This window comes from Molossus molossus, unplaced genomic scaffold (assembly GCF_014108415.1).
Source record: "Molossus molossus isolate mMolMol1 unplaced genomic scaffold, mMolMol1.p scaffold_m16_p_1, whole genome shotgun sequence".
NCBI classification, from domain to species: domain Eukaryota; kingdom Metazoa; phylum Chordata; class Mammalia; order Chiroptera; family Molossidae; genus Molossus; species Molossus molossus.
The window spans coordinates 31,016,415-31,030,691 of record NW_023425344.1 but is presented as its reverse complement, the minus strand read 5'-3'; the positions used below and the strand labels follow the sequence as shown (position 1 = coordinate 31,030,691).

Sequence of the window (14,277 nt, the reverse complement as noted above, 5' to 3'; positions counted from 1 at the left end):
AATGAAGTTTTTTGCTTGCCTGATTTTAAGTATATATAAAATATAGAACGAAAGAAACTAGAACTTTATCAATTTATCTCAAGGATTATAACTATTATGTCATCTCTTCCCATAAAAACAGTACCATTAAAGTTAGTTACATGTTGCTTACTTAATTACTATGAGACTTTTAATGGTATAAACCTAAGACTGTTGTTTCTGTGATCATATTAATGCTCAAAATGATAGTAATATTTTATATTCTACTGAAAAATTGTTGTTTGTACGCTGGTCACTGTTGTACTTAGAAGTAGTTTTGTGAAGTTTCACACAAATATTTCCATGCAAATTTTTTTTGCAGCATTAAGAGGACTGCTTTTAAAACATTAGTAGATGAAGTTCAGGAGCTAGAGGCAAAATCTCAAGACCCAGGAGCAGTCGTGCTCGGAAAAAGGTAAAATACACTGAGTTTGTTCTTTTCCAAGTGAACTTTACATTTCTCTTTTACTAGCAATTGGAAACAAGTGGTAAAACTTACATTTTATCAGTTAACAAGGAGCTAGCCGTGTCGTCGACAGATTTCAGAATCAGAGATGTGGGTTCCAATCAAATCTGTCATTTCACTAAGCTGTGTGTGACCTTAGGCAAGTGGCTTAATGCTGCTGAGCCTCAATGTTCCTCATCTATAAAACGGGGGTGATAATGCCTACCTCATGGCTAGTTGTAAGAACTGAATAAAATTACCATCGATAAAGCAAACAGCTCAATATCTGGTGCTTAATGAGCATTAAATAAATGGTAGATACAAATAGTATTGTGTTAAGTAAACTAAAAGAGGGGAAAATACTTTTGCTTCAAACAGTATCCATAATAAATTGGTGTTTCGTGAAAATCAGAGGTTGACTGAGGGCGGAGTGCCCTGCAGCTGCGCACGCGCTCAGTGTATGGCTGGGACCTGACCTGGGCTTGTCATCTAAGTCTTCCAGGCCCTTTTCTCAGCCCCACCCCCACCCCAAAGAAAGCAAGCTTAGAAAGCTAATCAGTTTGACTAAATTCGCAAAGCATTATAAAAAGGGAATTTAAATTATTTGAAAGCAGTCTAGAATAAACCACAATTATGAAGGTACTACCAGGTATTTATTTTTCTCTCTTTCATCACACTAAACCATAAGAAATATTTTGCCCCGGTATACGTCTTGTTATTCCGTTTGGTACAATGGAGTCAGCATCAGGCTGGGAACATACACTGAGGCCTTGGCTTCCAGCCTCACTGCTGTCATGAGGCCTGAGGGGCACGTCACCCAGCAGTCTGTGCGTCTCTCAGGCTGTTAGGACTGGCTTTGCTGAGCACTTAGTGCGGGCCGGGCTCACTCATCACGTCATGTTTGCTATCTCATTGACTCCCTGTAACAACCACACACAAATCCATCAGCCTCATTTTTTCCAGATGGGGAAACGGGGGCTCAGAGAGACTGAGTTCTCAAGGTCAGACATGACAGAGCTGAGCCTTGAGCCATGTTAATTGATTCTCAAGTCCCAGCTCCTACCGTTCACTGTTCTGCCTCCTTGTGCTACCTTCCCAAGAACATGCTAGAGCAGCAAAAAGAGCCTACCACTGACCTGCCAAAGTCCTTGCCCCCTCTAAGTCAGTGTCCCTGTGTATGGGATGGGGACAGTCATACCTGTGCTCAAGGTTAGAGATAGTCTCCCCCTCCCTCCACCTTCCCCTCCGTCTCTGTCCCTTCATCTAAAAGTGTGCATCTGTTCTATTGCCTGGCACAAATAGTCCCTCAATAAATATGTTCTCTCTCTTTCACTCTAGCTATAAAAAGGATGTGGTAAAAGTTATAGTTCACAAAATTGTGAATAAAACCATTTATGAACAATTATTAGGGAGAGGCCACCGATGATACTTGCTACTACCCTCAGGAGGACATTTCTCATATTCATATGCTAATAAAACTTACATTAAGCCTCTCTACGTGATATTTAGTTTTCGTGGTCTGTTGTATATCGGTGACATTTTATAAATCAGGCTGAAGGTTTGATGTGATGACCTCCGGAGGCTAAAGATTTGATGAATCTATGATGTATGTAGCCCCTTCCATTAAACTAAATAAAATAAGAGAGCCTAAAAGGAAAGAAGTGAATTCCACCATACATGACCACCAGCTTCTCCATAGAAAATGCGTCATAAATTTTCCTGTTGCTGCCCAGCTCATTTGCCTAAAACAGATCTTCAGCAAGCCTCAAGAACTCAAAAATGACTTAGCTATTATCTGAATACCACAGACAAATACCCCTGGTACATCACGTACCCCATGTTGCTGCTGCTGCCGCCCATTGGTGATCAGAAGGATGCTGATGCTCAGCATGACCGCAGTGTCTTCCTGCTAGGTGACAGCTGGGGGTGAGGGGGCATCTTAACTAGTTAGAAAAGTCTTCATGCTGAACTAATTGCATTCCACGGCAGTCAGGGAATTGTCGGATTGATTTTACTGCCAGTTTTATTTTAGGAATCTTGGACAATGATATCAACACCAAAGTTTTTAAAAGTCCACTAATTTTATCTACATTTTCAAAGAGGGAGAAATTGTGATTTCTATGTATTTAGCAATATCAGACCCTCACTTCCAAAGCAGCAGGTTATTGTATGCCTCCCAGTCTTTGCACATGCTGTGCCCTTGTCTAGAGGCTGATACCCTCATGCAGACTGGGCAGTCCAATTCCTGGCTTTCAGAACCCAGTTTATATGCAGTTACCTCAACTTTTCACAAATACAGTTAATCTCTGTTCTATCCCTGTACTTTGTGTACTCTTCCTCTGTTTTTATATTTATTGCCTGTATTATAATTATTTGTTTACCTATGTTCATTTGTTTCCCCTACTAGATTGAACTGCTTGAAAGAGAGGTCCTCTGTCTTAGTCTTTGCAACCCAACACCTAGCATGGCACCAGGAGCGTAGTAGCACTTGATAAATATTTTGTGAATGGATAAATGAATGGTTAAGGGAAAGAAGGGGAGGAGGAAGGAAGGGAGGGAGGGAGGGAGGGAGGACAGAAAGATAGGTGAAAGAATAAAGTAGTGGGTAGTAAATACATAGTTGACCTGTGGGTAGTTAATTAAAAATAGGATACATAAGAACATAAAATTATATGGGTTACACTTCCTAAATTGGTACTGTCCAAAGCAATGATGGTTTACCTTTTCTTGTCAGAGAAGTCAAGATTACATGAAATGAAACTCCTAGAGAAGCTCTAACTTGTAGGCACTGTCTCCAGACCAGTATTTGCAATAATTTATTTCTCATCTTCACTCATTTTCAAAAATTAGAACATCTTAGTTAAAATAATGAGTTTTCTTGAGAGGAAATAATATGCCACTTATCATGTTATCCAGCAAGTTAGGTATATTCCAATTTTACATCAAAACTTAAGGGAGGGGTGTATTTCACCACCTTACGTATATTGCTTTTGGGCCATGGGTTATGGTAGAAGTTGATGTAAGCCTCAAATATTGGGAGGATAAATCCAAACCTTGCTCCTGATCACTGCGTAGCCCTGGCTGATTGTTTTTGGTTAAGGAACTGACTTAGAAGCGGCGAGACCCTGTTCTTTGCTGTAACTTCTTCATGTGGACATGAACCAATGCTGGGAAGCAGAAGCATATCCAGTTCCAAAAAAAAACCAACACTTCAAAAATCAATTTTTTTCCATTGGTTTATAGCAAACATTTCCTGGAAAAACCTAAACCATTTGTTCTATAAATATAAGGATATTGATAGTGTTTATTTTTTCTATAATGTAAATGTTTATACATTTTATAGCAGAAATATTAATTTTGGGGGCCTCACAGATCCCACTTGAGAGTACTTTATCTACAAGTTGTAACATCTTACTTTCTCAAAAAAAAAAAAAGTAAATTTAAACCCAAAGGATTAAAATACAGGACTGTGGACATTGGTTTCACTGGAGACAGGCAGTGGTTTTGGGGTGTCTTGTGTGTGTGTGTGAAGCAGTACATCTCATACTCAGGCAAATATGATCATAAGTCTCATGGTTTTTATAAGTAACTGTGGACATTAACTAGCATATCAGCACGGCCCATTACTGAATAGAATGGAAGCCCAGAGTCTTCAGGTCAGTCCCCATGAAGGAGCCCTCTCCTCGGCTGGTCATAGCCTTAGCTTTAGAGAGAACAGGGAAGTACGGCTGTTACATCGTTTGTCGTAGGGACAGCGATGGTGGTCTCTCCCAGCCTTTCCCTGTATTGTTGATCTTAAAGCACTTGTAACAAGAACTGATAGAAAAGAAACTATATTTTTTAATTGCCACACTGGATTTTATATCAGGCTACATCATTTTCTTAGGGTTTAGGATAGGCAGACATAGGAAGTGTTTTCCCCCCAGCCTACTTATCACTGTGACAATGGTTCTGTCCAGCATCTGTAAAGAAAAGTGACCGAACAATGAAATAGTCTCTCCTCCAGAGCAGAGATTAGGCCTGGTATGTTCACTGTGTATCTCCCCACCACCACCACCACCACCACCACCACCCGCACAGGGTAGCTGCCGCGTACTGCACACGAAAACACCCCATGAACGAAGGGTTATTGACTTTCCACAGGAGATCCATGTTAATGAGGCAACCAAAATAGCTTGGCAACCCAATATAAAGACAAATGCAAATTTACCTCTTTTTTTTTTTTATCCTCACCTGAGGACATTTTTTTATATTTTGTTCAGATAGAGTGGGAGGGAGAGAGAGAGAAACATCGACGTGAAAGGGACACCGAGTGGCTGCCACCCACGCGACCCAACCAGGGCCGGGAACAAACTGCAACCGAGGTACGTGCCCTTAGCGGGAACCGAACCCAGGTCTCTCTGGACCACAGGCCAACATTCTAACCGCTGAGCAAAACTGGCCAGGGCAAATTTACCTCTCTTAAGAAATTACTGTAAATAGCTTATGACAACATGTTCTGGACAGTAAATGGGTTTTACCTATACATTTTTTACGTTTCTAAATGAAGTACTATTTTAAAACATGGTATTGTTCCATCTCACTTCCACTAGATACTTAAGTTGCAAAATTATAGTGGGCTTGAAACTAAGGTAACAATAAATAAGTGGTAGTTGTTATGTTTCTAATTGCATTAAACAGATTAGAATTTGCATATCTTGGTATGTAAGTAAAAGACCATACAAGGCTGAGTAAAACTACTGACTAAATTGTGGTTTTTAATGAGAAGGCACTAGAAACTTATTTTCTTCTCACATGATGTTCAGCTATTCAACAAAAACTGAACTTATAACACCTCTTTTAATGGTTAACAAGTTACCAGTATATTTTATAGTGTGACTTGATAGTCATATGGGTACCCATAAACATCAGTGGCACAAAATGGCATAATTTTGGTGTGAAGAGTAGTTCCCCAATTAAGGTAGGATAAGACTAAAGAAATGCAAATCATCGTCACTTAACTCTCCCTCCTGTGCATGGCATTTCTGTTCGCTAGGAGGGACTCTGCACTATAAGTAATGATAGGTAGTTAAGGCAAAAACAAACAAACATCAGTTTGCCACTAAGGACGTGCACTGGGGCATTATAAATTCAACTCGGGTGGCAATAGACATCTTATGTTGAGCTAGTGTTGGATAGAAACCAAGGCCTCAGAAATGATCCTCACAGAGCATCTTAGGTTTTCTGATGATCTCTGGTCTAGTTGATTTTTTAATACATTTTGGAGGGTCTGGTGAGTGGTGAGGGGAGTGGCATTTGTTGAGTGCCCGTCACTGTGCTGACATTCCCTGAATCCTCACAGTCAGCCTGAGGGTTAGGGATTCTCCTCTCAGACGGGAGGTGACGGAGGATTTGCCTAAGGTGCCCAGCTAATAAGTAACAGACTCAGAATTAAACCAAAGTAAGACTGCATGTTCTTTCCACAGTGATGTGCTCCTTCCCCCAAGAAAGGCTTTTCATCGCTCTTTTTTTTTTTTTTTTTTTTAACACTAGACTAGCTTGATAGAACAGCTGAGTGAAATTTGGTGTAGCGTTATATAAAATGTTACAAAACAAAATTACATTATCTTATATATGTAAGTTGCCATATTATGAAAGACAAAATTCTTCTGTCTGCCTTCTTAACATTTTGATGTGGTAATAGTAAAGTATTATGCATTTAGGAAAACCAGCCTGAAACCTGGAAAATGTATTTTGGGAAGAAGCAGCTATATAATGATACATTACCATTCCCTAGTCTTTTGTAGTCATTTCCATTTTACTTCCCAGCACCCCATCCAACAAGGCTCTGCTAACAAAATCAGACCACCTGCTGCTAAAGCTGCCCACTTCCCCAAAGCAGTTACATATCTTAATGTCCCTAGGGGTCCTGGGTCTGTAATGTTAGATCATTTTAAGAGTAAAGTAAGAAAAGTGACTGTAAAAATGGCCTCTTTTCCTTCCCCTCATCTGTTTATTTCACTGGCAAAAGTAAGTTTTACAAATATTTGCAAAACCACTGGAGTTTTAGATGAATTAGCTTTCTTGCCTTAATGTAGCTAATTCCCAGTGACAAAAAAGTATGTCTAATAAGCACCAGTTAATATCCCTAGCCTTTAAAAAATATGTGTGGAAGATTACTACAAATGTCAACATTTCTAAATATTTTACTTCGGCAAAAGCCTAAATATTTGTGTAATTACACGTTCTTTTTGCAGAGGATCCTTTTTTTCTTTTACATCTGATAAAAATTGTTCCATTTCAGGGTCTCAAAATAGTTGGCAAAATATTGAACTAACGTAACTTACAGCAATTTAACTGAAGCTTTAAAAGTGGGGAAAATACAAGATGGAAAATTTTCAACTGAGTCAAATCCAGTGATTAAAACAAAATTATATAAACATTTGCTGCAATGCACATAGATTGCTTATAAGCTCTTCGTGCTTATTATGTTCTTTGATGTCAAAGTAAGGTTTTAGAAATCAACCAATGGAGAAATGGCATGATGATGTTTCAAAGGACATTTCAGAATTATTCAAATTCATGTATTCAACCAATATTTGAGTTCTCTACTATGTAATACAGTTCTGCATATAGTGGGGGGAAAATAGATGCATTATTTCTTGCAGTGTGCTTTTAGAAGTTACATAATTAATCACATGAATTTGTTCCTGTGGAAAAGATTATTCTAAACATTTATTAAAAAATAAATATTTTTCCTGTCATTTTACCTACTGTAATTATTTTCTGAAAATAATTATTTTATTTTAAAATGAAACTAAAGGACACATTTCATACCATATCAGTGGTAATGGAATTTTTCTAATTAAAAAGTCCAAGAAATTCCTTCCTTGTGTAATTTCTATAATTTCTTTACATAACTAAATATATATATGAATATATATATTGCATACCAAACTATGTTCAAAGTAGGAAAAAAGATATAATAATAATTAATTTTTTAATTTTAAAACTGCCATGCCTAAAATATACGTAGTAAATCAACCAAGATTTTAGAAGCTAATAAACTACTGGAAGATTTTTTTTAATTTATTTATTGTATTGTGCAGGTTATATATCTCCATTTGACTTCAATATGACTAGGGGGTGGGGAAATCTTTTGACTGGATTACTGGGGACAAAATAGTCTTCTATCTAAATTCTTGAAATCTCATTAGCTGAGAAAATGGGGGTAAAAAAGAAATCCCTTGACTACAGATTGCTCAAGCAATCTTTTGTTTAAGCCTGGTCTCTCTGGTGGTCCTGTGGGCACACTGGGGTCTCGCTGAGTTGATAATTCGTTTCACACGTTTGCACCTGCTCTGCAGCCTCACAGAGAGGGCACAACTGCTCAAGAACGTCTTTAAGAAGAACCACGTAAACTTGTACCGGTCCGAGTCACTGCAACAAAACCTGCTCCGTGAGTATTTGAGTTATTTTTTTTTTTTTAAGCCTGCTATTACTTCATAGTGTTCATGAGAACAGTATTTTGACTGTAGGAATATTTAACTATATAAAGTTAGCACCTAAACAACCTTTGCCTATTTTGCAACTTGTTCTGTAAATAACAAATGTTTAGAGAATCCTTTGACCTCAACCATCTCACTTTTAACAGAAGAGACAGAGCACTTTAAAGTCTTGCTGCTTTCATTTAAAGAAAAATAATATTTCCACATGCCCCTTGCTTCCTTAAATCTTAAAAAGATTACCAGTGAAATAAATCTTAACACTTAAAAGCTCCCTCTGTATTGTTATCTTTTCTACTTGAGTAACTTTGCAGCTTTCATGCAGAACAATGAAGCATATTTTCCCCTTCAAAAATATTTATGAACATTTAGAGTTATTAGAAATTACTAAGTATCATGCCCTCTTAACATTTCAAGGATCTAAAAAGGAATATAATATATGCAGCCCTGTAGTAAATGTATTTGTGTTAGTAATATATCTTTTGTTTCGTGTTGTTTCCACATATAATTTATTTGTATTTATATATACTCATATTTAATGCTTTTGCTCTTTATACTTCAAGAGGCCTTTTCTAATGATGTGACCCCCTTGGGGGCCATTTCTTATCCATAGGCCCCCACCAGCCATGTTGGGGCTCGAGTGAGTTTATTTGTAGTTGCCCAAAGCCCAGCAGAATATTGTCTGAGGGAAAGAGACCATTTTCCACCATTCGCAGTTATATGTGCTTCTCTCCTCTTCACTTTTATTCTTCCTTGCCTCTGACCCATCTGATCTATGTGGACATACATGTGCCCACTGGACTGGACTCCCCTATCTTTCTGGTCGTCGGAGCAGAAGTGACAGGGGTTGGACCCGAGATGCCGAGCGGGGGATGGGCTGAGTGCCTGCTGGGGAGCAGAATCTAAGCCGGTCCATCCCACTCCTCATCTTGCACTCGAGCCTGTGTCCTCTCTGGGCATTAAAAATTAGTGTCTTCATGCTTTTGAAGGTGGGAAGGACGCGGTAATTCACCAAGTTAGAAAATGAGCACTCAGAACTCAGAATAGCAGAGATTTCCAGTGACCTCATGATGATCACTTCTATTTTATCTTCACCTTTCAGACGGGTATGCTTTCTCTCAAGATGAAAATGGAGTCGTCTCCCAGTCAGAAGTGATTAGGGCCTATGACACCACGAAGCAGAGACCTGATGAATGGTGATGGGGGGCTGCCAGGCCGGGCTGGCTCTGCGGGGCTCTGTGGAGGGCTCCCCGTCTTCGCCAGAATCTGCTGACCAGTTCTAGCCGGGTCCGAGGAGGTGAAAGGTGGATCTGAGCTCATGCGTCGACTGACGTTCAGATTCATGTATATTATAGACATAAGCACTGTGCAGTCTACTGTAACACCATCTCTTTCAGAGTTTTTAAGTATTTGCTAAGTCTTTGTAAACAGAAATTGGAAATGACCTTGTATCTTGCCAGAGTGCTTTCTCAAACTGAGAATAGGTCAGTGTTCTTAAGCCGTTACTGTGCGGCTGTAACTATCGATTTATTGGAGATACCACAGGTGACTGACCATTAAAAAAAGTTTTAAATGGTAATAAGTAAAAGGGGCTCTTGATATCCAGACTGATTTTAGAATATTCTTGGGGGGAGGAAAAAAGCATTCTTAAGGAACTGACTCACCTTACTGAGCAAAATTTCTAAACAAAACATTAATAAGTATTTGTGTCAAAAACTGTCTCGGTAAGTGTTTGCCAAAGAAGTTTAATAAATGTATCTCTTGTTCAGTAGTCATTTGCCCAGGAATTTGAGAGAAAGTTTACCTCCAGTTCTGCTGTAAGAGTTGCATGCTTGACTTTCCAAATATAAAAGTGATTTGCAAAAATGAGTATTTCGAGGCATTTGCTACTAAAATCTGTGATGTTGCACCTTTGGCCTTACAAACGCTTCTGTCTTGTTTGTCTTGTTTACTTGTTCAACTTAGAGGGGCACGCATGGTGATGTGAGTCAGTCGTTATGATACTGATTTTTTAAACTGTGTTTATGTCTCGGTCATTTCTAATGAGATTTCATCATCATTTAGATTTTTCTAAAAATCTGGCTTCTGCTGTAGTTGAGTGATGTCATTTTGTCTTAAACTTTTTTCTCTTAAGAAAAATATGCTTACATATTCACGTGGGATTTCTCATGCTTCTGTTGAGATGTTTGAAACACCATGTCAGATAAATGCATGGGCTTTTGTCCTGTGGTTCAGTTCTCCCTGTTTGTTGCCACTAGAGATGCCTGCTGTCTTCTGTCGCACACCCCGTTGTGCTGATTGCCCGACACTTAAGACGGAGAATTATTTCACAGTTCACTTGTCAAGCAGCTCCTCAATTAGTCACATGCTGCTAATTGAGACAAATAAAAAGTACATTTCCCCCTTTTAAAAAATATCTATTTTACTCAAGCCTATAACTTTATAGTCAAAGAACACTTTTCATCATGAGTTGGTTTTGTTAATATGCTTTCAACTGTATGTTCATTTTCGTTATTTTCAGCATTTTCAAGACATTTGAAAATGCCTGTTTTGCTACCAACAATAAATGGTGAAGGGACTGTTTAAAACCACAACCAGTTTTTCTACACTGTTTTTAAAATAGTGCTTTCATCTAGGAAAAAATGTAAAGGAATTCTAGTTTTCGGATACACTTCAGAGATTGAAGCAAACTTTTTGCCTTTTACTCAAAAGCCTGTTTGCCTTTACATGGACTTACCAGCAAAATAGGTAGAACTTCCTCTTTAAAAAAAAAAGTCAACTAGAATTGAGGAGAGAGGTGGTTTTCCGAACCACTCCTTGAGTTTAATAATTGCACATTCTCTTCACCCTTTTTCTCAATCTAGATTTAAAATTGGGCTATACATCATTTCCTTCTCGGTATTTTTGGCTGTTTGGTTACCAGCATGCCTCCCACATTTTCTACAAATAAGAGAGGTTATAACACGTACATAATTCTAACCTAAAAGGGGCCAGGAGTTGCCATACTTCACTTCCTGGACTCTTCCCCTTGGGGCTCAGATGAAGAGAACCGCAAATCAAAACATCGAGCAAGACCACAGGTGTAAGGTCGTCTTCAAAATTCTGAAGTCGCAGGCTTGAACTGTCTACCGAAGGGACCCTGAGAGTGGCTTTTCGGGGTCTCCAGAGAGCTGAAGTCAAACCACAAAAGTTAAAAACTGAGACCGACGGACCTCCCTCCAGAGAGAACCGGAGAGCAGTTGCAGACGCCAGTGGCTCCCACTTGCCGTCCCTCACCAGTGGCCTTCTCCAAAACTTTAACAGCAAAATATGATGACTGTAGTAAAACTGAATTTCACGACTTAAGAAAACCAAACGTGTTTTGTTATCTCAAAGCGGATTATTTCCCTGGGGCTCGTCGACGTGAGTAAAATACTCATGGTTAACAATGTACAGGATCATGATCAGAAATAGGACTCATTTATGCATTTTTGTCCCATGGCCCTGTATTTGAATTATCGATGTTTTAAGTCAATTTCTTTGCTTCTTGGGTGGGAGTTGTGGTGGGGGCAGCAGGGAATGATCTCCCTGGTGAAACTTAGAACATTGCAATGGCAGTGACGTCATAGTGTTAAGTTAGAGAAAATCCTCTCTCATGTTTCAGCCTTCCCAAGGAGGGATAAATGTAACACAGTTTTACCAGGGTTACCATAAGCAGTCGAAGTGACTTTTAACGTGTATTTTCTGAAATAAAGGACAAGTACTCTTCCATTAAAAAGTCCCTTGTAGGGACTCTGGCAAATGCTAACACCATCGCTTTACAATGTTTACAACTCAGAAAATACTTAGAGCAGAAATCCTCACTCATTTCCCATTGAAAAGCTGGGAGTCACTTCTTTAATGTTGAGTCGCACACAGTGACACTGCGCATGAACTTCCTAAATGTTTTAGATAACATGTAAAAATATATTGGTGTCTCACACCCAGAAAGATGCTATACGGCAGAAATTATTAGCAGGAAAGCGGTGTTTCTCAGGAACGGAGTAACTTTAAAATGATGCATGTGCCGCCCGCCCTGTCTGCGGCCAGCCTGCTCCAGCAGTGTTGTGAAGTTAATGGAAAGTGTTTCCTAATCAAGTCAGGTGAATTGTGCTCAGCTCAATAAATTGGCTGTTGACATAAATTGTATGGTCACTCAATGCAATCAGTGATTCCTATTAATTTCCAGGGTGGGGGGGGGAATGAAATCAGGAAATCAGCATGTATTCTGACCATTACGTTTTACTTTTGCAGTTCCGCTTTCTAAATATCCAATGCGAGAGTCACAGGATAACTTGTACATTGTGTGCACTGTACGCCACTTACAACCTGTCATTTAAAACGCTCTTTTGAGGACATGGATGCTGGTCTGAAAGTAATAGATTGTATATTTGTAGTTTTAAATTATTTATAACAATGTCATCATTATTACAAAGCTAATAATCGTTAGTGTTTATTTCGGTGCAGTTGCCCTTGGACAGTTTCTGATTTTAAAATGTATACCATCAAACAAGTCTATAATCTCATAATCATCTCCAAAATTTATCAGGAAAATGCCCACCCCAATCCTATGGGCCAGGCCTATGAATTATTTTTATCAATTACTTAATGTAACTCCATGCATTTTGTTACCTAAGTAATTCTTTTTAATGATGAACATTTCTCTAATGCCTCTTAAAGAGACCATGGTCTGATTTTTCTCACATTAAAATAACTGAAGTCACTTGTGAAACTTAGTTCTATTTTGCTGCATTTTAATTAACCTTCAACAGCTATTAAAGTGGAATGTAAGTTAAATTTTAAAGGAAAGGAAATAAATGTTTTCCATTTTCTATCTTGATTTATTTTCTGTGTGAGAGCAGCTGTGTTTTTGATAGGTTTATGGTTTGCATGAATTAATATTTAAAGTGGTCCAGGCCAATGCATGGCTATTGCTGTAAATCTTGATGTTTATTTTTGCCTTTTAAAATTCTATCATAGCTTTCCTGGAATTTAATATTCAGTGGACAAATTAATTGGTCTGCTGCACAACTTTTTTTTAATAAGTAAATTATTTTACAAACAAATTTGAACAAATTTAATTGAAACTTTTGTTTAGCCGGCCTCTGAGAATTTTTCTTAATAAAGCTCACAAAACTTAGCAAATAAATCTCCCATAAGTAGGAAAAAAGTTAGATTTCATACTTGCTTACTTTCAATTAACAGCAACTTTCCATAGGTAAATTGCTCTTGCAAAGATGTTAGCAGAATATTAAAAAAATAATAAATATTTTTATGTTCATGGTTCTAGAATAGAAGCCATAAATGCAGTAAATACTGTTTGTTCCTTGTTTTACTACTTGAAACTTCATTTTTCACATTTTCAAGTTTATTAAGTTAAAGAAAAAAAAAAGGCACCCTTGCAAGGCAGCCACTATGGAAAACTGCAGTTTGCGTTAGAGAGAGAACAGGATTTTCAGCTCTGTGAAGAGCCATTCCTGCTGACGCTGCTGTGGAAACTGCGAAGCTGCATGAGTGGCGAGTGTTGAATCTGTGATGATAGTAGTTTCCTCAGGTTTGTTTACGTCGATGTTCAATGCACTGTGTTTTGTAAATAGTTATTAAAGTTGAGTAATATCCAATTCTATGCAGTGTTGCGTGTCATTGGCCTTTTGTGAATGTGCATGTTTTAAACTGCAAATTTTAAACATTTTGTCCTCTAATTGTTATTAAAAATGAAATAAACTTTACCATTACATAAAGAATATTGTTAAAGTTTTTCATTGCTAGTTTTAGAAACTATATTGCTTTATAAACCCTTCAAATCCACATAACTATAGAGTCTGAGGAGGTGTATCCATTGAAGAGCATTATTAGCATGTTTTGTTTTCAACCCCAGTGATATATGAAATAGCCCTTCATTTTTGCCCAGCTAACTGAAACTTGGAGTGGAGCATATCAACTTCAGCAAGAAGGATAGTTTTGACAATTACGTATCGAAAAAGAACATTTTGAGTGAAATTATTGTATTTTGGTTCCACAGTCAGAGAAGCCTTCCAGGATGGTCCCGCTACATGTGTAAATCAGCCTGCAAGTCCAGTTTCTCTCATAGGGTGAATTTCTTAGGTTATCCAAACCCACCAGATTTTTTTTTAAGTTCATGCGAAAGTGGTCAAGTTTAACCATTAACATCTGAAGGAAGTAACCAGAAAATAATAATATTGCCATGTGATACAAAAGTACAGGAAACATCAGAAACGGGGACAATAGCTCACTAAGAAATAAGCATCGCTGGGTAAAAGTACCCGAAGCTGCACCCAGGTAACCTGCTGG

At 38.2% G+C, this 14,277-nt stretch overlaps 1 protein-coding gene across 3 annotated transcripts in view; it reads left to right on the top strand.

The window, feature by feature from the left end:
* ATP8A1 (ATPase phospholipid transporting 8A1) overlaps positions 1-13,701 on the top strand; it is a 210,606-nt gene extending 196,905 nt beyond the window's left edge. For all 3 annotated transcript variants that reach the window (XM_036257326.1, XM_036257318.1, XM_036257333.1), the window contains 3 exons: positions 341-433; positions 7,810-7,901; positions 9,050-13,701. In XM_036257326.1, coding sequence (XP_036113219.1) covers positions 341-433; positions 7,810-7,901; positions 9,050-9,147 — 283 coding nt within the window. In that variant the 3' untranslated portion in view covers positions 9,148-13,701. The remainder of the gene's footprint in view (positions 1-340; positions 434-7,809; positions 7,902-9,049) is intronic.
* Positions 13,702-14,277: the final 576 nt, after the last annotated feature.